Source organism: Urtica dioica, chromosome 9 (assembly GCF_054948205.1).
Source record: "Urtica dioica subsp. dioica isolate 48M chromosome 9, U.dioica_male_clone48M_v1_H2, whole genome shotgun sequence".
Classification (NCBI taxonomy): Eukaryota; Viridiplantae; Streptophyta; class Magnoliopsida; order Rosales; family Urticaceae; genus Urtica; species Urtica dioica.
Genome location: NC_142764.1, coordinates 30,273,218 through 30,297,084, shown reverse-complemented (window position 1 = coordinate 30,297,084; position 23,867 = coordinate 30,273,218). Strand labels below are relative to the sequence as shown.

The following is a 23,867-nucleotide window of genomic DNA, read 5'->3' as shown; positions in this document are numbered from 1 at the left end:
CAGGAAGCTTATAGGACAAATTCAATGAAAGAAGCTACAGATACACCGGAATCTATCATATAATGTCTCAGAAAATTTGTTTGGTTTTTGGCTTTTTCTACGCCTTAAACAAAATAGGTATGGCTTTGCTTGTATCATTTTCTTACCTTTGTAATAACAAGTACAACAAAACTCAAATCATATAACCTCCATCAACTTTTGTTTATTTTTTTTTTTATTTTTATATTTTCATTTCTCTTTCTATTTACTGACCTGACCGACCACCCGAAAAATTTTATAAGGAAAAAAAAAAAAATGAGAAGATAACTTATGAGTCAATCGAGCGCGGCTTTGCTTTTCCGGCCTGTAATTGGCTTCGGCAAGCCATCAAAAATAGGTTTCGCAATGGCGGAAGTTGAAAAGCCTTGTATCTCTGATCTCCATTTTGATGCTGAGCGACTCGAGATCGAAGAGCTACTCTCGGGATCCTGTAAACTTGGAGTGCTCGACGATTTGCGTACCCCAGAAAACCCGTCGGTTATGAACGAATCTCCCAACCCGACAGGAATCGGGTTCAGAATGCTGATTTCGGCGTCGCTGGTCAAAGCGGTGCGACTAGTCGCTTTTTGCCTTAGCGCTAATTGCTTCCCTGTGATTGCAGAGAATCCGCCGCTGTTGCCACTATTGTCTTCCAACAGCATTTCGGGAGTTCGAGAAAAGTCGACTTCTGACTTTTGGCGCCTTCTGATCAGCTTATCGCTCCATCTATCAGTCTCTCCATCTCTGGTCTGCTGCTCTTGCACAGGTGTCGTCGTTTCACCGTTCTCATCCGAGAATCCGTTCATAAAGCTTTTTGACTTCCTATGGCTGCCCAAATTTGGGTCTGAAACTCCCGGGAACGGACCATCTTCTAAATAATTTGGAATCCCTTTTCGATTATACACCGCCATTTCAACGGATTCGGAGCTCGAGTTTCTCTGGGTTGACTTAAGCCCGTAATAACCTTGTAAGGAGCTCATGGCTGGTGAGATCTGCCGCTGTGAAGACCTAACTCTAAGGGTCTGGAATGAATCGAGCAGATCACGATGCAATCGATTTGGTGAAGCCCGGTCAGAACTGCTTGGCCTGTGAAAAGTTATCAAGAGCCTAAGCCACATGGATAGCAAGTAAAATATTTTGGGTATTCAGTCACTGAAACATGTTAATTATGCACTTACTCACTGAAACATGTTAATTATTCTATATGCTGATGAATAGTTGGAAGTATGCGCTGATCAGTGTAACATGTTAATTATGCACTTACTCACCGAACCATGGAGAATGTTTTCAAATATACTATCAACCTAAATCTTTCTCAGAATTTGTGAATCAAAGTTAAATAGGAACTCGCTGTAACATGTTAAATATTCAACTTATTCCCGCGATAAACACATGAATAAGCTGATCAATGGACATGGGTATGATCAACAGCATATTTATGGGAAATCCACACTTCTGCTGGGAGTTTCAAAAGGGTTCCGTATGAAGGGGCTCAATCAGAAATGCCTTTCCTATTATTTACTAGCTAACGATACAAGGTCACTCCATCTTTTTATCAACAAGAGACAATTGGAAGGAGGAACAGTAAACGTCTAGTCTTTTATAACGCTCTAAACTATGGTGGTACTGATGTTATCATAGAACGGAAGGGGAAGTTTTCTGAATCAAAACAAGAACATCTTGGCCCAAGACTAGTCTTGAGATATACTTTAAAAGGCAGACATAGCCAAAAGAGTCAAGTCCCTAGGAAAAGCTACCAGAGAAACAAACAGCCAAAACAAAACAAAATTCTATGCATCAGCCAAGCTAGCTACAGTAGATAGCCCTATTCAAGCATAAAGTGGCGGAAGCGAAACAATGCAGGTTCTTGGTTCTTGGGGTGCTACGAGAAAGAAAATCAACAATGGCATAAAATAAAGAGTGATAATGGATATATAAATGTATATGTGTATGCTTACCCAGGTGTACTGGAGCCGTTTGTTAGGCACGGGGAAGGAGGGTGTCTTCCGGGTAATGGAATCTGTATAGACTTCAGACCAAACATTTGAAGATCAGTCACAAGACCATTCATCTTCTTTATATCCGCAACCTGCAAAACACAGCAAAAAAAAAAAAGGACAAGCTCTTATTTTTGAGATTGCTACATCATAGAAAAGTAACCAGCCTTCAGAAGATAGCTTAGATACAACAATTTCAAGGTCTGGAAATACATGAATTTGAACCAGAAACAATCTCATTCGTACGACAAGGGATGTACTGATTTCCCATTTGATGCTAAAAAAATTTGAATACTTTCACAGAGATCTCCAAAAGACTGGTCATCCAGATGAGCCAGAATTTTCCACAACTCGATGATAATAAAAATCAATTCAAAATATCTCATATTTCGTACCTCAACGCCGTATTTGATGGCCACGCCGGCGAGAGTATCCAATTTGGAAACGACGTGTTCAATGTAACCGACAGCTGGCGGCGGCGGTGATGAAGACGCCGCCGCCGATGAGCTCGCCGAAAACCGGCCGTTGCAATCCATTGCGTCGTTATCGCAACAACGCTCGGGACTGTAAACCCCTATTCCCAAACCATTCAGATTCTGATTCTGATTACGATTCCGAATCTCTCTCTCCATCTGCATTCTCCACCAGTACAACAACCAAGCATTCCCTGCGTCAGATTTGATCGACGAAGATCGACGAAAATCGCCAGAATTTCATAGAAATTTCGGATTCGAAACCAAAATAACAAAATGAAAGGGAAAAAAAAAAGTTTTGGTGGTTGTTGGAGATAGATTGCGAAGAAACCTAGATCTAGCGTTTCGCGTTAGGACAGAGTAGAGAAATGACACGTCGGAATTGAGTTTCGGAGTGAAATTTTCTCACGCTGGATCGACTTTTCATCCAAATTTTCCGGGAAAATGAGTTCCTCTGAATCTCTCTCTCTCTCTCTAGAGAAGAGAAGACCATTAATAATAAATATAAATAATTATTAACAGAAAAATTAAAATGAGAAAAATCTAACCTGAAATTAGTGTCTAATGACTATATTACCCTGAATCTCAACAACGTGTCGGTAGCGCATAAAACCAAAACAGTCTTTTTCGTGAATCAGTCTTTCAGCCAAAACTGGCAGAGTTTTTGTCCTTTGACGTTTTACAGTTTCATTTATTAGTAATTTTATATAGATAGATTAGTATTTTGTCTCTTGTAAATTTCAGTGTCATTGTAAGTTTATTATATTTAGACAGTATTACCCTCAAATTTGAGGTGAATAAACCATAACTTATTCGGTTGAAGCTTACACTTGTTGAATTTATAACAGATAATAATAATGAATGCATTCTCATATCCACGGTAATTTGATATACATTTTCATTTAAAAATATATCGGGGGATACATTTCTTAAGCAGTTGATCTGAGAATTAGCATCGATGATATTGATAACAATATAATAGATAAACTAATTCAGTAATTCACGTGATAAACTATTTTGAGATAACTACACAATATATGTGAATTCATTATCAATATATTTATTGAGAAATTCTTCTTCTTCTTCTTTTTTTTTTTTTTTCTTTAATGAAAGATGAAAAAAAAACTTCTTTGTTACTTATCAAAGTAACTAAGTCCCTAACATTATAAATAATTAAGTTTGCAGGTTAAACAAGGCAAACCTAATGTTGAGCTGAAGAGTTAAGCTATTCAATATTTTAGATTTTTACAACAAAGTTTGAGTACAATTTTCTTTTTTGAAAATTACACGAGGCTTTCCTTTAGAATAGAAATACAACACCCATTGATAAAAGTGAATAACATCTTAATACAATACGAACTCAAGTTGGAATAAATATAACATTAAGTACAAGTGTTCGCTCTTTTTGTGCAAGCTCATATAGAGAGACAAAAAAAAAAAACACAGTAACATTCGAGCACTCATTAGCCTCTTTTGATATCCGCACAATAGTCGGCGGATAGATCCAAACAACTGCGGTCTGGTGACCATGAAAAAGATGACTCTTTGGTCTGTATAGTGGAAAACGGCTAATCTGACTCCAATCCAATACAGAACAAACACCACACAAAATAAAATTTTCGATCTAACAGTCAAATAAGAAATTCAAACAACACTACATAAAAAAAACATATAATAAAGAAATCTTTTCTTCCTTGTGTCCAAAACAAAAGCGACCAAATCCCTCCATCCAACATGATCTACACCAGAGCTATCCTCGGCGCACCAAATCTGAAAAATGGGAGTAGCGAGAGTAGTGGTTGTTGATGTTAGACTTCGTCCGCAATCTAACAAGAGAGAAATTTGACCCAGTACAAGAAAATTGGGCCTAAACCCATGCATTTGCTGTTAACAGGTTCATGTATTACGACAGCTCGCCAGAAGATTCAAATGTCAGCTCGAGATAATCGCCCCCAAAGACCAGGAAATACAGAACTCGTCAACCCGATCAATCCGTGACTGCTCCTCATATGAATAGGTCTCCAACAACAAGCATCCCAAGACGCAGTAGTGAGTCCCAACAGACACACGACGTATGCCTTGCAATCCGGAGCTCGCAACCTCATCTCCCATACTATAAGACAATCAATCCCATATCGGGTATGTTGCTTTTTCATTCGATCTTTCGATTCTTATATTCAAGTTAACATCTTTGTACTGCTTTTGAGCGATCATAATACAAACAGTCCCGAGCTTACTTTATATTCTGCTTTTCATCCTTATTTAATTTCCAATTTGTCAAGAGTAACATTTTGGTTTTGTCACGGAGAATTGAGGCCTATCTACAAATCTAAATCGACCCATTTTCAATCATAAATTTTTAGTGACTGCTTTGGTGTGATTTCTCACATCAACAGTGGTCATGAAGGCACCTCAAGCTTTGTTTTTGTGACTCGAAAATGGCGAGGAACACAGAAAAGAAAAAGCCATTTCCCGACCAAGATCTCCATATCCGAGCTTTAAGAGACAAGCCCTACCATCATCGACGACATTGAGACTCATCCTACCCCCGACGACCTACATAATATCCGGGAAGTATGAGGAGATCAGTCGAAGTCTAACACCTGCGATGAAGACCCAAGGAGGAGAGGACGAGAAGAGAGAGCTCATGTAGAGAGCATACCTCCCTCCAAATCGAAGCCCTGTGTTTTTTGGAGAGAAAATAGTGACGTTAGAGAGAGTTTGAATTTAACAGTTCGTTGAGGAGTAAATAGATATTGTCAATAAAAATATTATTTTGATATGTGTAAATTACGCAGGTCCGATCAACTCACGTGCTACAAGAATGGACTTATAGAAATTACACGCTCTACATTCATAATTCTCACACTATATCAACACCCTCGAGATTATTCTAAATAAATTGATTTCTTTTTAGTTAAAGCTTAATTGTTGGCCGTCGTTGATCTAAGCTCTATAATTAATCTCGGTGGATATTTATACATACCACGCAAAAATAATAATCTCGAGAAGGAATCATATGACAATGAGTGATTAGGCCAAGGACTCAGGATAGCCGATAGCCTGTCGTTGACCTGCGTATGGAATATTTGTTTCTAAGGCTTGAATATATATATATATATATATATATATATATATATATATATTTACATGTTTGTATACCTATGCAACCGCAGAAGAATAAGTAAATCTGCCAACTACATTCATTGTATTGCTGGAAAGTAGTGGCTTTCTTTTTCATTTTATATTTTGTTCCAATAATTTTTTTTGGTATATATATCTATAATATAAAGTTGCATTGTTCATTTTGAGAGGAGTAGTTTCGACCGATATTGCCAGTGACTATCTAAGTCATCATGTGGTGTTGGTTTGCTTTAAGGGAAAGTGTGCGTTTTGAAAAATCCAAAGATATTAAAATTAAAAAATATTAAGAAGGGCAATACAGTAAATTACCTCATATTAGTCATGTAGGGTAACATATTACGCGAACCTTAATATTAAAAATCCACTAGTAAGCCTGTTTATGATATGAATGAAACTGGAAAAAGTTCAAGTTCACTTTTCTTCTTTTCAGTTCCAGGAGGGATTTATTACCAGCTAGGTATAAGACAATAAATAGCCTTTATTAGTTTTCATGGAAAATACAAAATCATAATGAACTTTAAATTGAAAAATATCTATTATTCTTTCCAAGTTGGGAAATGACCTCAATAACAATTTTGATATTTTAGATTAAAATAAGTTAAATTGTATTTTTGGATACTTTTACTAATAATTATAAACCTATGTATTTACAATTATTATTATTTATAAACTTATAAATTTACAATTTATAACAATTGTATACTTTCATGTATACAGTTACTAATAAAAGTGTTCAAAAATATAATTTGATTTATTTTTATTTAAAGTCTCAAAATTGCTATTTTCCTTCCAAGTTCTTCTTGCTTTTGAACAAGCATTTCACATTTGTTATTCTCATTTTTTTTATGCAAAAAATAAAAAGCATTTCACATTATCATATTCCTACCAACTGATTTGACTATCCTAGTAGTATATCCAATTTTTTTTCATTATCAATTACCTAATTTTTGACCACTTATTCTGACAATTAAGTATTAATAGTGAGGTTATATATTTTATATAATTAATAATGCTATAATGAAGCTCCCTTTTCTTTTTGCCAATTTGCATACCATTGGTCCATTACCAAATAGATAGTTAATCATATTGGTTTAAGGATGACGAAGGATAATTCTCGCCAATTCTCATGGATAAAGCTCGCAACACAATGCAAATTCATTACTTTGACTTTTGGAGTTTTATTGGCTCTTTCTCTCCACGACTTTTCTTTATTATTAATTATTATGACCAATCTTCTATTGAATGAATGAATGCCCGACGTAGAGTATAGACAACCTAATAATAATAATATGAATAGTAACTACTCGATTAAATAAGATAAGTTGATCTACGGTATGTATTTGAATAATATATACAATCTACTGGTGGTTCTAATTTTTTTTAATTAACAAATGTAGACAAAGTTATAAGAGAATTTGTAATATGTACAATCTTTGAACATGTTATAAAGGAAAAATACCACTGACCAGGTGATATACCGAATACGTTATATCGATCAAGTAATATACCAAATAGTCATATATATAACGAATAGCTAACTATATGTCGAACAGATATGTCGTAGCAACTTTGAATGACAAACGGACGTGACCATAAGTTATCGGCGAAGTTAGCGGTTACTAAAAGACTAATCAAAATAGAATGTTTACAATGATCACGTAAAGTCCAGATAACCGTCAATTGGTCACGTAAGTCAAAGAAGTTATCAAAATAACTTTTACACACGAAATGAACAATTATCATAATATTTATCAAATCGTATGTCTGACGTTATAGATAATCCAAGTACTATACAAGAGCATCAAGAAAGTGGAAAATGAGGCTCTCATTTTTTCTTAGATCCGCAATGCTTCTGACCTATCATCAACACCCTCAATATTTATTTATTATTATCCTTGTAACTAGATTATTCTATTATATGGATAATCCGGTCCGGCCTAAATCTTCATGTTCGACATATTTCTTAGATCCGCAATAGTAATTCCTAGAACAAATATGTAATTTTATTTATTTATTTTTGGAATCACACACAATATAGAACATAGTCAACTATGTTCTATATTGTGTGTGATTCCAAGTCTTGGAATCGATAGAAGAGTTTGTCACTTAGTGATGGTGATGGTCCGAACATGCATACATACGCGCTTTGATCTTAACCGACTCTTTCTTTATCCAATCATCACTCTCTCTATGGCCTTTTAATCACAATGCAATTATATATAATTAATTTGTAGTTAATTCTTGTTGATGAACTTTATCGCTCAAATTCAATAGCTTTGTTATATATATATATATATATATATATATATATATGTGTGTGTGTGTGTGTGTGTGTGTGTGTGTGAAAGAAAAAAAAAACATTTAGCTCATGATTGTTATACAAAACAAGCCTTCTTCTTCTGAAGAGAAGACTATCACGTTTAATAGAGTAGTTATATTCACATTTAAGAATTACAACAAAATCATATACCATATATTATAACATCGATTCTCTTCCCAGCATTTGATACAAACCATGTTGGTGTAACGCGTTCATACAAAATTGCAGCTTAATTTCTATCCTGCACATGAAAAAAGACATCAATAAAGCAACAATACAAAAATTCAAATTCAGTGGAAATTATGTTCATTAGTTTACCATGTATCAAGTATGGACCACGGATAATTTGATTAAACAATTTTATCCCCATATTTTGACCGGAAAGTCTCGAATCACAATCCTTACCGTGTATTTAATTACAAATTTATCCGAGATACCGGAGCAAGACCCCGTCATTTCCGAGCACGAATCCTTTCTTATCATCGATAAACCTGCAATGTGAAATAACGAATATCACAATTTCTTCTCTATCGGAATTAAAAAAAAAAAAAAAACCAGCTTTTCTTAATCAGTTCCCTAAACTAAAGATTGTTTTCAAGTATTTTATTAACATTGTTAACAGTACGTACTATTTTAGTACCAAGATTCTTCCAATAATTACAATAAGATGAAAAAGCAGGGTATGCTCTCTAAACTGAGACTTTTGAGTAGATGTCTATCTGGATTGCATATATTTCTTTGACCAGACAAGGAATAAGAAACCCCTTTTCACATATAACACAAAACCACAAAAGAAGAAGCGGCACTACTGATAATAATACCCTACGCCGACACTCAGAGAGAAAGACCAATATATTTATTTATTTGAGTAGCTAAGGTTTATAAAGTTTCCATTTTTAATTTGATATTTTTGGTCATTGATGAAGCATCAAACTGTGTGTAAGGTTTGATACTATTTTCCCTCCTCTAACCCAAAAGAAAAAAAAATAAAAAATAAAAAGGAATGAATAAGGGCCTGGAAAACCTTACTTGACAGCGTACAAATTAGCAGCAATGTTATCGGCGGCTTTGTCACGGACCCACGTTTTTCCGCCATTTGTCGTTCTCAGCAATATCCCACTCCCACCGGCCGCCCATGCTTCGTCCTTTCAATTCATCCACGCAAATCAATCCTCACATTATTATTTGTTTTTTTCTTTAATTTTAAGTTGTGATGGGATTTCGATATCTCGCTGACCAAAAGGTAAAAGAGTTACCAGGGAGCGATAACCAACGTCGAGAATGCCAAAGCCGCGGCTCTGCACCGTCACTTCTTCAAACTCCTCTGTGATCTGTAACAATCTCTCTAACCATGTTAGCTTGAACATAAAAAGTAAGCTAAGTTGAAAGAGCAGAGTCAAAAGATTTACCCCGGTACCCTTGCTGAGAAAGAGTCCTCCGCCGCGAACGAGAAGCCAAAGACCTCCGTCGGCTCTCCAACCCATGTTCTGAATCCTTCTCGCCACCGCTCTGTTGTGTGGTTGCCAGAATGGCTGATCATCAGAATCGAACCCATAGTCAAAATCACAGTTGTTAAGAACCAACGAGAATCGAGTCGAGTCAGAATCAAAATTCACCTGCCCAGGTTCCCAAGTCAAGTAAAAGTTTCCGCGGCTCGAGACCGCAACATAGTTTCCCTCCGGAGACCGATTCACCGCGTTGAAAGTTCCCGTGTAGTAACTCGCTCCGCTGATCCCACTCGAAACTGTTCTGCAATTACCCAACAAATATACATATATACATAGAATTAGAATGGACGGTATAGGAAGTAAAATACATGATACTTACAGGCTTAGGACCTAGGAGGTTTAGGGTATTATAATAATTAGTAGATAACTTACGAGTTAATATAGAATATCTAGAAAATATATTAGCCTACAAATAAGAAAGATTAAGAGGGAAAAGGATATGAAAAAACACATATTAGCTTGTTCTGAATATTGGGAGAGCACGGACCTCTCAAATGTCCAATATCATCCATTGTATTTCCTTGCGTTTATACTTCAGTTAATACAAATATCTCGTGGCGTAGTATCAGAGCCTCTTAAGTAATTGATTTCACTATGCAACAGATTCTAATGACAATACTGCCCTTGAAGTCGTAGCGGAAACAAAAGAGAGAAATATAGAAACCTGTTCAAAGTGGCGGAGACAGTCTCTTGAACCGCGGCCTTCCAATTATACCCCTTGTTCGCGGTCACGTAAATGGCTCCTTGGTCCGTCACCATCTCCGCGCTCTCATCGCCCGTTGCCTTAATGTACACCTGTCGCGATCACAGCCACACACACTAAAATTCAAGACCGACCACGCGACTCGTAACTCTGAGATCAGCCACAGCTTACCATATCTCCGGGGAGCTGGGAACTGAGCGGAATCCTCTTCCAGGTGTCACCGGCGTCGGAGGTGTACAAAAGGATGGCCGGTTTTCCGACGATCCAGCCTTCTTTTCCTCTGAAGCTGATGGCATTGAATCTGTAATTGAAATCCTCGTCCTCGGCCGAGGCGATCGACCGCGGGGCCCACGTGTACCCTCCGTCCTTGGTCTCCATTAATGTCTGCCTCGTTCCCAATAGAAACCCTATCATTTTTCGGAAACCCTAATTTTATTCAATTTCAGTTATGAAAATCAGAAAGAGAAGGGAAAAAAAGGAAAAAGAGAATTCCAAACCGTGGTTGGGCTCATCGGGAACAAAGGCGATATCGAGAAGGACGACGCCGGGATCGAGAGGAAGGTACACTCTCTCCCACTCGGAGAGAGCGTCCACGGACCTCGCCGGAAGTACGGAGCCTAGAAACGGCGCGGCAGAGACGGAGAGAGATATCGCGGCTGTGTCGGCGATCAATCGCCTCCGAGACGGCGTCGACGGAGAAGAGGAAGAACAAGCTCTTGGCGGAGCAGAGAAGCGAGACGGACGGTGAGAGATGAGATAGGGTCGTCTGAGGAAAATGAGGGGCTTTGAACAGTCGGAGAGTTGCAGAGAAGACGCCATTGAAGAAGATGAAGATTGTGAGGGTTTGGTTTAGTCTTTTGCTGCTTTTGGTTTCTCTCTCTTTCTTATCCAAATAACGGCTTCGCGGGTGATTTTGAAGCGTTCGTTACTATCTGGGGGACATTTTTGACTTTTCTATATGAGATTATTATAACAAATTTAAGGTGAGAGACCACATGGGGATGTAGCTCAGATGGTAGAGCGCTCGCTTAGCATGCGAGAGGCACGGGGATCGATACCCCGCATCTCCACTTTCTAGCTTTTATTCGCTTTTATTTTTTTTGTCACAGCATATAATAAGAAAAATAATGATAACGAGTACAATAATGGAAGCATTGCATGATATTGTCCCGATATACAACAGTAAATTGCAAAAAGAGTAATAATATGAAATCATGTAAATGGGGATATGTATTTTGTTGGTGTTGACTTTGTACTCGATGAATATTGAGATATATTGGCTTGTAATTTTTGAAATCGTACAAACTTCAACTTTTATTTTTTATTTTTTATTTTATTAAATTGTAAAATAGAAGTTCTTATCTCGATCAGTGATATATCATATACACCATTTACTCAGTTCACTAAATTGTTACTCGATCATTGGCTTTTTTTTGCACTTAATTATTTGTTTCTTTTTTCCTTTATCACAACTCACAACAATAAAATAGTGAAGGATGACATGATATTATTAGAAAGAATCCATCGCAGAAACAAAACCAAAATGCAGTCAATCTTCTCGATCCGATTTAATATAATTGTTTTTTTTTTCCTTTTCTACATATAAGATTCTTATTGCTATACTAGTCAATGAATCGCACAAAATGAGAATTATATATGTCAAAGTTAAATGCTAATGAAACGAGGATAGCATGAAAATGAGAAATCACTACATTTAGAGAGATTTTAGTGAGAAAAGGTCAACTATAGAAATGAATATCTTGATTCACTTTTCGTGCTTGGTCTGATCTTCACTATAAATATGGCTCTTCATTGCCTCACATCACATCACAGTACTTTCTTTGTTTCTGTTTCATTTCTCTTCCACAGATATTCAGTACAATACAAACCATACAATGTCTGGCTTCACAAACAGTGTGTTTTGGCTGGTGATTTTGTCGTCTTCCTTGTTATTCCAAGGAATATTGGGAGCGAATAATATAGATTACAAAGGTGCACTGAGAAAGTCGTTGTTGTTTTATGAAGCTCAACGGTCTGGAAAACTGCCTCCGAATCAGAGAGTCCAATGGCGTGGAGATTCTGGCATTCAAGACGGCAAAGATTCTGGAGTATGATTGATTGGTTTATCTATATAATATATATATATATATATATATATATATATATATATTATTTATATTATTCTATTTATTCTTCACATTTTTTTGACATTTTTCCTAGTAAAAAAGCATGCATATAAAAATAATCTTGACAACATCCTTATTTAGAGTTTTCTTTTTCATTTCTAGACGTTTTTATTTATTTTTAAATATAAGTTTTTGGTTATTGTTAGTTGGCTAGATCTACTAAATAAAAGCATATATACATGCCACCTTGTCTAGCTAAACAAACGGTATTGTGATATGTACATGTGGAATCTATTACATAATTTTATCATTAGTATTTTTGTTTTATCATTTCTAGTTATAGTTTTTCTTTATTTGTTTCAAGTTATAGTTACTCGGCTGTATTAATTTAGCGTTATGAATGCATGCATGCAAACTCCTACTATAGCTACTCTATATATATTCGGATATTCCATTAACAAATAGGCAATATATGTATTTGCAGGTTGATTTATCTGGAGGGTACTACGACGCCGGAGACAATCTGAAATTAGGGTTTCCGTTGGCGTTCACGATAACGATGCTTTCATGGAGCACCGTCGAGTTCGCCGACAAGCTCAAAGCCAACAACGAGCTGGTCAACGCTTTGGATGCCATAAAATGGGGAACAGACTATCTGATCAAAGCTCATCCGAAACCGGACGTGCTTTACGGAGAGATCGGAGACCCAGACTCCGACCACCAGTGCTGGCAGCGACCAGAAGACATGACCACTCCTCGTACGGCCTTCACGATCGACGACCAACATCCCGGCTCCGACCTCGCCGCCGAAACTGCCGCCGCTTTCGCCGCCGCCTCCGTCGCCTTCAAACCCACAAACCCTACTTATGCCGCTACGCTCCTCACCCATGCAAAGCAGGTATACGTTACACATATTTATCGAATAATAAAATTTTAAATTTTTTTTTATATATATAAAAATTTATTGTTTCATTCTAGGTTTATTTATTTATTTCGACTCTTTGACTAATAATTTTTTATACTAAATTTAGTTGTTGCTAGCTGGCTATTAAATTTGCTCTAGTTATTTCTTTTATATATAAAATTTGTCTTCAATTTAGTATTAGTCTCAATGTTATTATTTTGTTATTTTACCCGCTCTAAAACTTAATTTTATCATATTGACCCTCCTCTAATTTTATTTCTGTTTTTGTTGCAGTTGTATGATTTTGCTAAAAGAAGTCCGGGGATTTATTCAAACAGTATTCCAGATGCTGCCAAAATATACTCGAGCAGTGGCTTTGATGTACGTCTTATTTATATATATATATATATGCTCATAAATATAATGACTATATATATATATTTATTAATTAATTTCAGGATGAGTTATTATGGGCGAGTGCATGGCTTCACCGAGCGACGGCGGAGGAAGAATATTTGAGTGCGCTGACAAGCTCCGGCACGGCCACCAAAACCGCCTTCTCTTGGGACGACAAGTTTGTGGGTGCTCAAGTCTTGGCTGCAAAGGTTTGTGTGGTGTCCCAATAATAATAAACAATAGAAAGAGTGTATATATATATATATATATATATATATATATATGTAGTTTTGATTGAAGAGACATGAATGAAATGTAAATGTGTGTAGTTTGCAATGGAGGGCAAAGGTGGGTTGGAAGGGATGAAGGGAAAGGCAGAGGAGTTTATATGCAATTGCGTCCAAAAGGGAAGCAACAATGTCAAGAAGACTCCCGGCGGTTTGCTTTGGTTTATGGAGTGGAACAACGTTCAATACGTGGCCACCGCCTCCTTTGTCACCACCGTCTATTCCAACTATCTCTCGACCAACCACCAAACCCTCAAATGCTCCGCCGGAGACGTTTCCCCCGCCGATCTTCTCGCCGCCGCCAAATCCCAGGTCTCTTTCTCTTATCATTTATATCATTATAAAACCTATAGAATCCGTTGTGTTTCTCTAGCTTTGTTTGACATGAGAACAAATTAATAAGAGAGAAACTTGATTTTCACCATACATACATATATTCTCCTTATACCATTTACATCTTCTTTCAAATTTTCACTTTCTTTCGCATTTTTTCGTTTGTCTTAGAGAACCCGAGTTTGACCCTTAGACCAACGCTTAGCTGGCTAAGGACTAGCTAGGGACATATGCCTCCTTTAATTTTGATAATGAAAATTTAGACTTTAAAGTTTTAGCAATTTTTATATTCTTGGCCCAAAATTATATGATTTTTCAAATATATGCTCTTTTGCCTCCCCTTTGAATGCAACAATTCATGTTATAATTATAATTAAGAGAGCTTGATGTCAACCCGGCCGGGTTTTGAATGTAGGTGGATTACATTTTGGGCGTGAACCCAAAAGGCATGAGTTACATGGTTGGGTTCGGGACGAGCTTCCCTCAGCAGATTCACCATAGAGCGGCCTCCATAATATCGACAAAGAAGGACCCGACACCGGTGACTTGCAAAGGAGGCTTCGACGCTTGGTTCAACAAGAACGAAGCCAACCCTAACGTGTTGGACGGAGCGATGGTTGGCCCCGACGGCAGCGACGGTTACTCTGACTCGCGCACAAATTACCAAACTGCTGAGCCTACCACCGTCACTAACGCTCCCTTTGTCGGTGTCTTAGCCCACTTTGCTTAGATCGTATGTTGTTCTAGATTAGGGTTTACCCATTTTTTATTTTTTATTGCTTGCTTGTTCCTAAAGAAATAAGAATTTTGAGGATAATAAATAAGAATATGCATTTTTTTTTAAAAATTATTACTACGAAATTAACTGCCATTTATATACTATTTTTTTTTGTTGCAATCAATTAACTTTTGTGAATGTATGTTATGTTCACAAGCCCTAATCTTTTGCAAAAACTATTATATTTGTACCCTATAAATAAGTTCCCAATTTTATTCTGGGGCTGAACCCTATGACCGCACGTAAGTTGGGTGTGGTTAAGCTCTTCTCTTCTCGTCGTCTCCGCCTCATCAATGAATCTCCTTCGTTCTTTTCGTGTTCGTCATGCTCTCCGTTCCACGTCAAACACGCGCTCCGACGCTCAACATTAGTCGTTGTACTAGATTCTTAGTGAACGATTTCTGCTCTTCTCTTTATTTTCTATAGAGAGAGAGAGAGAGTCTTGGTCTTCATTGTGTAGAGTTTTGACTAGTTGACAAAAACTTACCTTGTATTGTGAGTGAATGAGGTATTTATACGAGTCAATGAGTTTGGTGGTGACGTGGTGGACAGTCGAGTGGTTACAGATGAGATATCATGGATGAATGGTCATGCTTGAGTGGATGAGTGGTCGAGGCCGAGAGATTATTTTTCTGTCTTGACCGAGTAGTTGGAGTAGTCTCCAAGTGGTTGGAACTGGTGGTCGAGGACCATTTCTCTCTCTCGGCCAATGGTTGGTCTTTTCTTTGGCAGCTGAGTGGTTGGTCACTTTCTTTGGTGACCGAATGGTTAGTCACTTTCCTTCGCGGTCGAGTGGTTGGTCACTTTCCTTAGCGGCCGAGACGTGGTTGATCACTTTCTCATGATGGCCGAGTGGCTATCTCTTTTGGTTGGCTGAGTGCTTACTTTCTTCATGACAGCCGAGTACTTGGTGCCAAAAAATCTTGACGTATAATGTTTTTGAGATTAAATCTTCTAATAACAGGTTCGGGCCCTTGTATTATGGTTTGACTTGTCGTTTTCTTGCTCCCGGGGTGTCATTTTTAACTTGTGAAAATGACGGTATAACAACATTCATGTCACGAACCAAAGGCTGCTGAAGTGCTTCAAGACTAAGCTTTAAGGCTCATCTCTGTCAAGCTTCACAAGCTCCTCTGAATATCCCATCAACACAAAGTTAATGTAAGTTGCTCTCAATTTGGAAAACTATGCCAAAATAGTTTCTCTCAAGCCCTAAATTCTCTCTCCCACTCTCCCTTCACTTTCTCTCTACAAAATATAGAGACGAGCCTAGCTAAACCGCGATCTCACACTTAGGAATCGAATGTGTTGAGCGTCATAGAGCGCGTTCGGGGAAATCTCTTTGCGGCGAGATGAGATTGGTATCTGGAAGGAAGTCAGGAATCTAAACTAGGGGCTAATATGCAAACAAAAAAGTCAGGGAGGCTTATTTGTAAATTATTAAGAAATATCAATTGGGTTTTGATGGGACAATTTTATTAAAGATCGTGATTTGGTTTGAATGATAGCAATTTTATTAACTAATCTAATCAAATCAGGACTTATATAAGAGATCTTAGAGATTTAACTAAATCGAGAAGCAAATAAAAGTAAGATGAACGCAATCTAAAAGAATAAGAGTAGACAATAGATTACTAAATAAAGAGATCATATTAATTGATGAGATTACTGAAATTATTAAATAGAGAATGAAACAAATTAAATAAGCTTAATGAAACAAAAAATTATAATATTTTTTTTCGCCTGAGATTAAGAATGCACTCCTTTTCCTGGTACTCTACGTCTTTTTTTTACCAGTTTAAATTAGTCCCTACAAAATAGTTACCACATTTATTAACTTAATCTAATCAACTTATTAGGAGATGCCTGGTAGAGATTTTAGATAAAACTAAAATGAGAAACAAGTAATTAATGTAATATGAATGTAATCTAAAAAGAATTAGAGTAGAAAAGAGGCTAAAGATACAAAATGTAACGGATAAGATTCCTAAATGAAATACAATAAATCGAGAATCAAATTAATTTAGTTAAATGAAAATTACGTAATTTTCTTTTTCCCCGATACAGAAGTAAAAGGGACTAAGCGTGAACATTAAATCAAAGATTTCTAATTAATATTTTTTTTTCCGATAACATTATTGTATGTGGATATATTCACATATAATTTTCTTCCATTTATATTACGTGCTAATAAAACCAGGCCAGTGGGAGAATGGGAAAGTGCTTCATTTAGAGAGATTCCAGTCATGAATGCGTATTTTGATTCAATTTTCATGCTTAAGTTTTTTTTCCTATAAATATGGCTCTAATTCGCTGCAGCTTCAAGATTTACATCGCACTTGCTCTTTTTCCCTACAAAATATGTCTAGCTTCAAGAATAATTCTGTATTTTGGTTGGTGGTTTTGTCGTCTTCCTTGTTATTCCAAGGAATATTGGGAGCGAATAATATAGACTACAAAGGTGCTCTGAGAAAGTCGCTGTTGTTTTATGAAGCTCAACGCTCTGGAAAATTGCCTCCCAATCAGAGAGTCCAATGGCGTGGAGATTCTGCCCTTCAAGACGGCAAAGATTCTAAAGTATGAATATCACAAACCACTAATTAATTATACATATACTATATATACTAAGCAACTTGTAGTACAAATATTATTTCAACTTTTTAAAAAAAAAAAATTTAGGTTTTATCATCTGTATATGAATCACCACTAATGAATAAAACCTTTATATTATATATTTTGCATAAATTAATTAAGCCAGCATACTTATTCAAGTTTTTTGCCTTTAATGTTGCATGTTTTATCATTTCGTAATTATTTTAGCATATATGCAATGAATTTTATATCCCCATGCATATATAGTATATTCCATTATTTATCATGGTATATATTGGCACAGGTTGATTTATCTGGAGGGTACTACGACGCGGGAGACAATCTGAAATTAGGGTTTCCGTTGGCGTTCACGATAACGATGCTTTCATGGAGCACCGTCGAGTTCGCCGACAAGCTCAAAGCCAACAACGAGCTGGTCAACGCTTTGGATGCCATAAAATGGGGAACAGACTATCTGATCAAAGCTCACCCGAAACCGGACGTGCTTTACGGAGAGATCGGAGACCCAGACTCCGACCACCAGTGTTGGCAGCGACCAGAAGACATGACCACTCCTCGTACGGCCTTCACGATCGACGCCCAACATCCCGGCTCCGACCTCGCCGCCGAAACCGCCGCCGCTTTCGCCGCCGCCTCCGTCGCCTTCAAACCCACAGACCCTACTTATGCCGCTACGCTTCTCACCCATGCAAAGCAAGTACGTGAATCAGGATATTTTAAATCCTTTTGTTTATTGTATCTAACAATAAAAATAAAAAACTATTTATTTCATTTTAAGTTCATTTATTTATTTTGACCGTCTTTAATTACTCGTTTTTGTACTAAAATTGGTGCTCTTAAATTTCCCCCATTTATTTGTTAATTCAAGAATTTCTCTTAAAATTTTAGTTTAGTTTCTTAAAATTATTATTTTGTAATTTTACCCCTCTAAACTCAATCTTATCATTTTCGCCCCCTCTGATCTTATTTCCTGGTGTGTGATTTTGTTGCAGTTGTATAATTTTGCAAAAAGCAGTTCAGGGATTTATTCAGAGAGTATTCCAGCTGCGGCAAAAATATACTCCAGTAGTGGCTTTAATGTACGTATACTAATTTATACGTAATTAATATTCATAATTTAAATACAAATATTTAAATAAATGTATGAATGACTCAGGATGAGCTAATGTGGGCGGCTGCGTGGCTTCACCGTGCAACGGAGGAGCAAATGTATTTGGATGATATGAAAAACGGCGACGGTCCCACCGCCGCCCTAACAGTCTTCTCTTGGGATAACAAGTTCCTTGGTGCCCAAGTTTTGGGTGCAAAGGTATATATAGACTCAATCACTAGTACAATTTTTTTCTATTTTCCCATTATTAATTAATCATCAAACTAATTACTTTATGTGCCCTTAAATATATACACTACAGCTTGCTATGGAGTCAGAAGAAGAAGAAGACGAAGAATTGGTGAGCATGAAGGCGGTGGCGGAGGAATTTATATGCAATTTCATTCAGAAAGGAGAAGAAAATTTCAAGAAAACTCCGGGCGGTTTGGTATGGTTTATGGAGTGGAACAATGTTCAGTACGTCACCACCGCGACTTTTATCACCGCCGTCTATTCCAACTATCTCGTAGCAAATAAGAACACTATCGAGTGCTCCGATGGAGAGGTTCCGCCGGGCGATCTTCTCGCTGCAGCGAAATCACAGGTGGATTACATTTTGGGAGTGAACCCGAGGAACATGAGTTACATGGTTGGGTTTGGGACGAGCTTTCCTCAGCAGATCCACCACAGAGCGGCGTCGATTGTGTCGATAAAGAAGGACCCGAGCCCGGTGAGTTGCAAAGGAGGCTATGATGTTTGGTTCAACAAGAACGAAGCGAACCCGAACGTGCTGGACGGTGCGATGGTCTCTCCGGACGAGAGCGACGGTTACTCGGATTCCAGGGGAAACTTTAAAACTGCCGAGCCTACCATCGTCACTAACGCTCCGTTTGTCGGTGTCTTGGCCCAATTTGCTTAGACTTCTCTTTGGCCGGAGATTAGGATTTTTTATTTTGTATTGCTAGTTTGTTCCTCGAGAAATAAAGAATTCAGAGTAAACAAAAAAAAAATGTGATTTCTTTTTTTGACGTGATTTCGTTTGCTTTGATTTTGTATCTCTTGTTTGTTCCTAGAGAAATTAGAGGTCAGAGCAAAAAAAAAAAAAAAAAAAAATTTACGTGATTTCTTTTGCCTCACTCAATCTTCTTTATGTACAAAAGAAGTTAGGATTCCGCTATATACATCTCCTATACATTAATTAACCCCAGGAAGATACAATGAAACCGTGAAACTCTGTTCACCTACCATGTACCAAAACTTCATGTAATTTCGGATTATCTGTAACTGTTTTTTTTTTCATGGCCGGAAAATCCTCGTAGTTCTTGAGATCTGTTTCCACTGCTTGCACCGTTTCCGCAGCTGTCACTCGCCCGTATCGGACCTCCTTTCCCGGTTTTCAGACATTTTTATTTATTTATTAATGTCTGAAAAGATAAATACATCATGTATCTGAAGAGAAATTTAGGGAAGCAGATAGAGTTTTTCAGGATACACAGTTATCTCAATCACTACATCAGACAGCTTTTCAATCCCCAGAACCGAGCATAATTTGTCCGGGAGATCAGGGTGAATAAACCTTATCTTGGAAGTCTCAATTAATTGGACAAATCTGGAGCCATATGTATCAACGTACACACAAGCAATCGTCTGGGACAATAGCTTCAGATGTCCAACGGGTCACATCAGAGATACTTGATGACCCATCACTTCCTTCGCAGATGAAATACAAAATCTCTAATACCGGTTCGTTTGGATTCAATCTTTGATACCCACAAGCTTTTTGAAGGTTCGAAAGTTCTTTGTATGGTGCAAGGAGTTCGAAAGCAAAAGGGGATAAATTAATCAAGAGGCGTGCAAATAGCAGATTTGCAGTGGGTATAAAAAGGATCTCTCTGCAACTCTGATATATCTACACGCCGTGCTGTCAATTATTTCACCGAACACAGAAGGAAACAAGAAACTAAATCTAATACTCTGTTCAGCTCGGTGTGTCGTGAACACGGCTGATCTTGAGCCTGATGTTCTCTTGTGCTCGTCAAGCATATTAAAATTAAAATAAAGAAGAAATGACATGTACCTGAAGCATAGAGGTAGCCCCAAATTTGATCCAGGTATTTCAGAACTTGCCAAGAAGCTTCATCGATGGGAGGGTTTCAATGGTATTCATATCCTAAAGCGGTTTGTGTTTAATGGGGGTTCAGATGAGGGGATTACGTTTCCGTTCACCTCGCTGGACACCACCTATAGCAATTATGGTTAAACCAAAACCATTTCGATGACAGAGATCATAATGATCGTGAACAAAACAAAGTAAGATACACCAATACCTTCGTCATCATCACTCTTTTTCAGCAAAAATAACCACAATAATGAAATCAATATCAGAAATTTACTGTTCCAAATACTCTGTTGATCCCAGAATGGAAATTATTATTGAGACAACCACAAGAGACCTTGTCCCAGACCAAGACACTGAAAAAAAAAAAAAAAACCCAAATTCCAAAATGAACAAAAAAAAAAGACGTCTCAGAGGAGGGCAAACAAATGAAACTCTCCGATAAAGTCATCATATTCCTCCATTGCCACAGAGGAAACTATCTATAATGAAAAGAAAAAAAAAACAGATTTATAATTAAATAATAATGTTTTTTATTTATTTTATTTTCCCATTTCACCCAACGAGCAGCTTGTCTTCGGTCAAGAAGGTGTAGGTGGGGACTTCGAGATTGTAGGGCGCCGGACCCTTCCGGATTCTTCCGGAGATGTCGTAGTGGGACCCGTGGCAAGGGCAGAACCATCCTCCGAAATCTCCGGCGTTGGGCAAAGGAATACAACCCAAGTGGGTGCAGACGCCGACCACGACGAGCCACTCGGGATTCTTCACTCGGACCGAGTCCTCCTGTGGGTCCCGCAGAGTCGCCACGTCAACGCTGTTGGCGAGCTTGATGTCGTCCTCGGTCCGGCGCCGGATAAAGACGGGTTTGCCCCTCCACTTGACGGTCACGGTGGAGCCGGGCTCGATGTTGCCGAGCTCGACCTCGAGGGAGGCGAGGGCGAGGACGTCTTTGCTCGCCGACATGCTCAGGACGAACTTGAGGACTAGGAGCCGGATGAGAGAGGCGTACACGAACCGGCCTCCGGTGAGGACAAAGTACGCAAACGCCCTTTTGCTCGGGTCCCCGGGAGGGAATCGCTCGTGGTTGTAGTCGTCGTACACGATCTTCGAACTCGGGTTCTTCAGCGCCGCCACCGTTGCCGGGACGACGTCAGAGAGTTCGTTCCCGGGAACGAGCGTAGAGAGCCCTGAAACGAGGAACAAAAATTAAGAAAAAAATGAGTTTTATAGTGATTCAATTTAGGTAAATCATCAATTAAAACCCGGAAGTTTTTTAGTGATTCTCGCAACTGACCGTGAGCCTTGGCAACATTGTCGATAAGCACGGTTTTTCCGACACCAGCGCCTCCGAAGAGACCAATCTTACCTCCCCTCTGGTACGGGGAAAGAAGATCGGGAAAAAAAAAAGTATTGACATCAGATCATGAAAACATTAATTAACAAAAACACAATTCTTCGTTACAAGGCTCTAGTTACGACACAATATAAACAATTTCCGACCTTGATAAGAGTTTGTTGCTTTGTGGCTTGCTCGACGAAAGAAGGGGCTTCTCTGTGAATCGGCAACCTGAGCTCGGTATCTTCACATTGAAACATTCGGAGCATATATTAAGTACCAGGATATAATTTTTTTTCAAAACGAGCCAGTAAAGTAAATGGATTTCATAGAAAAGCAAAAAAGGGGCAGAAAAAAAAAGAAGCAAAAAAATTAATGAGATTCACAAGCTATTCGTAGAACTATCATCAATTTTCACCCATCAACGGCAAAGAATGCATATTTCAAAAAAATACTGCTAAAAAATTTCAAAATTGGAATACTTCAAAGGTCACAAATCCCTACAAAACCAAAAATTAAGAACGTCGAACAACGAACGAACGAGTACGAGACTAAACGCTACGACTTAGGCAAATACAAAAAACGAAAAGCCTAGATAGAGATGTCTGGAGAGAGAGAGAGAGAGAGAGAGAGCGAAACCTAGGTGGTGGTGGAGATAGGGTGACGTGGCGGCGGATCTGGCAAAAGCTTCGTCGACGACGGAAGGGAGTCTGGAGGGGATCGCCGGCCGAGCTCCGCCCTTCGATGCGGCGGCGGAAGATGAGAATCTCTTCGCCGCGATTCTCAACATCGTGTTTGCGACAGAGTTTCGATCGTCGATTTGATCGGAATATCCGTATATCTCTCTCTAGGGCTTTTTTTTATATTGACTAATTTGTTGAATGGAAGCTTTATATATGTACCAAAAATAATCTTCTTATACACAACCTCCTCTAAATTTACACCCCCAATTGAATATTTCAACATAAATTATATTTTCGCCCCTAAACATAATACTACATTTCAGTTCACCCCTTAAAGAAAAAGAAAATACAAAAATACTAGTCTATAAATTATATATTTATTATGCTTGAACAATTCTATTACAAGTGGGGGATTACTTGAGATTCGATACACATCTACACCCATTTATATTTTTTACACACTAATAAAAGGGAAAACTATATATACTAACTACTAAGTGGATCATCCTGGCTATTGGAAGGAAATGGAAATTCCATTTTCACTAAGCCACCTTCCATTTCTTATTGGAAATGGTATTTCCATTAGGTATTTTGATGTCTTCCATTGCTTATTGGAAATGAAATTTCCGTTAAGTTTAATGGAAATCCATATTTCCATTAACTTCCAATAAGGAATTAAAAAAAAATAAAAAAATTAAATTTAAATGGTAAATGAAAGGGATTAAACTGTTAATTTTTTTAAAAAATGGTAAATGAAATGGACTAAACTGTTAATTTTTTATAAAAAAAAGTATAGATATGTAAATTAAATTTCATCTTTATTAATAATTATTAGGTACAATTTTTTGTTCTTGTTCTTTTGTTGCTGTAATATCGGTATAGAATATACATTGATGTGCTGTTTTTTTTTTAATTCAATGAGTAATAAAAACTAACAAGTACTACAGCCCCTGCCATATATGCACGTTACACACACACACACACATCCTCAGTCAATCCAATGGTAATATGCCTTCCGACACCTGCCAACTGCCCCTGCCAT

The 23,867-nt window shown here is 37.7% G+C and overlaps 5 protein-coding genes and 1 non-coding gene across 8 annotated transcripts; 3 read left to right on the top strand and 3 right to left on the bottom strand.

Moving 5' to 3' along the window:
* Positions 1-6: 6 nt before the first annotated feature.
* LOC149386805 (Peptidoglycan-binding LysM domain-containing protein) lies at positions 7-2,982 on the bottom strand. 2 transcript variants are annotated; one of them, XM_089626893.1, is made up of 4 exons: positions 2,820-2,982; positions 2,411-2,682; positions 1,977-2,107; positions 7-1,104 (listed from the first exon to the last, which is right to left on the bottom strand). In XM_089626893.1, the coding sequence occupies exons 2-4, from the start codon at positions 2,651-2,653 to the stop codon at positions 315-317; spliced, it is 1,164 nt and encodes a 387-aa protein (XP_089483019.1). In that variant the 5' UTR covers positions 2,654-2,682; positions 2,820-2,982; the 3' UTR covers positions 7-314. The 2 variants fall into 2 exon arrangements, with proteins under 2 accessions (XP_089483019.1, XP_089483020.1); XM_089626894.1 differs by having other exon boundaries at positions 2,411-2,647.
* Positions 2,983-7,974: 4,992 nt separating this feature from the next.
* On the bottom strand, positions 7,975-11,057 carry HCF136 (photosystem II stability/assembly factor, chloroplast (HCF136)). Of its 2 annotated transcripts, none has more exons than XM_089627400.1 (9): positions 10,661-11,057; positions 10,335-10,570; positions 10,125-10,255; positions 9,569-9,701; positions 9,362-9,484; positions 9,209-9,283; positions 8,982-9,097; positions 8,358-8,443; positions 7,975-8,193 (listed from the first exon to the last, which is right to left on the bottom strand). In XM_089627400.1, the coding sequence occupies exons 1-8, from the start codon at positions 10,980-10,982 to the stop codon at positions 8,377-8,379; spliced, it is 1,203 nt and encodes a 400-aa protein (XP_089483526.1). In that variant the 5' UTR covers positions 10,983-11,057; the 3' UTR covers positions 7,975-8,193; positions 8,358-8,376. The 2 variants fall into 2 exon arrangements, with proteins under 2 accessions (XP_089483526.1, XP_089483527.1); XM_089627401.1 differs by having other exon boundaries at positions 7,975-8,188.
* A 103-nt stretch (positions 11,058-11,160) lies between these two features.
* Positions 11,161-11,233, top strand: TRNAA-AGC (transfer RNA alanine (anticodon AGC)). The gene has a single exon. It is a non-coding gene; the product is annotated as a tRNA-Ala (tRNA).
* Positions 11,234-12,094: 861 nt separating this feature from the next.
* Positions 12,095-14,939, top strand: LOC149386802 (endoglucanase 14-like). The gene is made up of 6 exons (XM_089625982.1): positions 12,095-12,271; positions 12,774-13,187; positions 13,488-13,574; positions 13,652-13,798; positions 13,919-14,188; positions 14,625-14,939. Exons 2-6 carry the CDS (start codon positions 12,849-12,851, stop codon positions 14,937-14,939), a joined length of 1,158 nt encoding a protein of 385 aa, XP_089482108.1. The 5' UTR covers positions 12,095-12,271; positions 12,774-12,848.
* A 2,448-nt stretch (positions 14,940-17,387) lies between these two features.
* LOC149386801 (endoglucanase 13-like) lies at positions 17,388-19,609 on the top strand. The gene is made up of 5 exons (XM_089626582.1): positions 17,388-17,564; positions 17,884-18,297; positions 18,593-18,679; positions 18,757-18,909; positions 19,013-19,609. Exons 2-5 carry the CDS (start codon positions 17,959-17,961, stop codon positions 19,607-19,609), a joined length of 1,176 nt encoding a protein of 391 aa, XP_089482708.1. The 5' UTR covers positions 17,388-17,564; positions 17,884-17,958.
* Positions 19,610-21,060: 1,451 nt separating this feature from the next.
* LOC149386800 (cytochrome b-c1 complex subunit Rieske-4, mitochondrial-like) lies at positions 21,061-23,048 on the bottom strand. The gene is made up of 4 exons (XM_089626734.1): positions 22,782-23,048; positions 22,307-22,386; positions 22,101-22,179; positions 21,061-21,993 (listed from the first exon to the last, which is right to left on the bottom strand). Exons 1-4 carry the CDS (start codon positions 22,930-22,932, stop codon positions 21,362-21,364), a joined length of 942 nt encoding a protein of 313 aa, XP_089482860.1. The 5' UTR covers positions 22,933-23,048; the 3' UTR covers positions 21,061-21,361.
* Between the last annotated feature and the right edge of the window lie 819 nt (positions 23,049-23,867).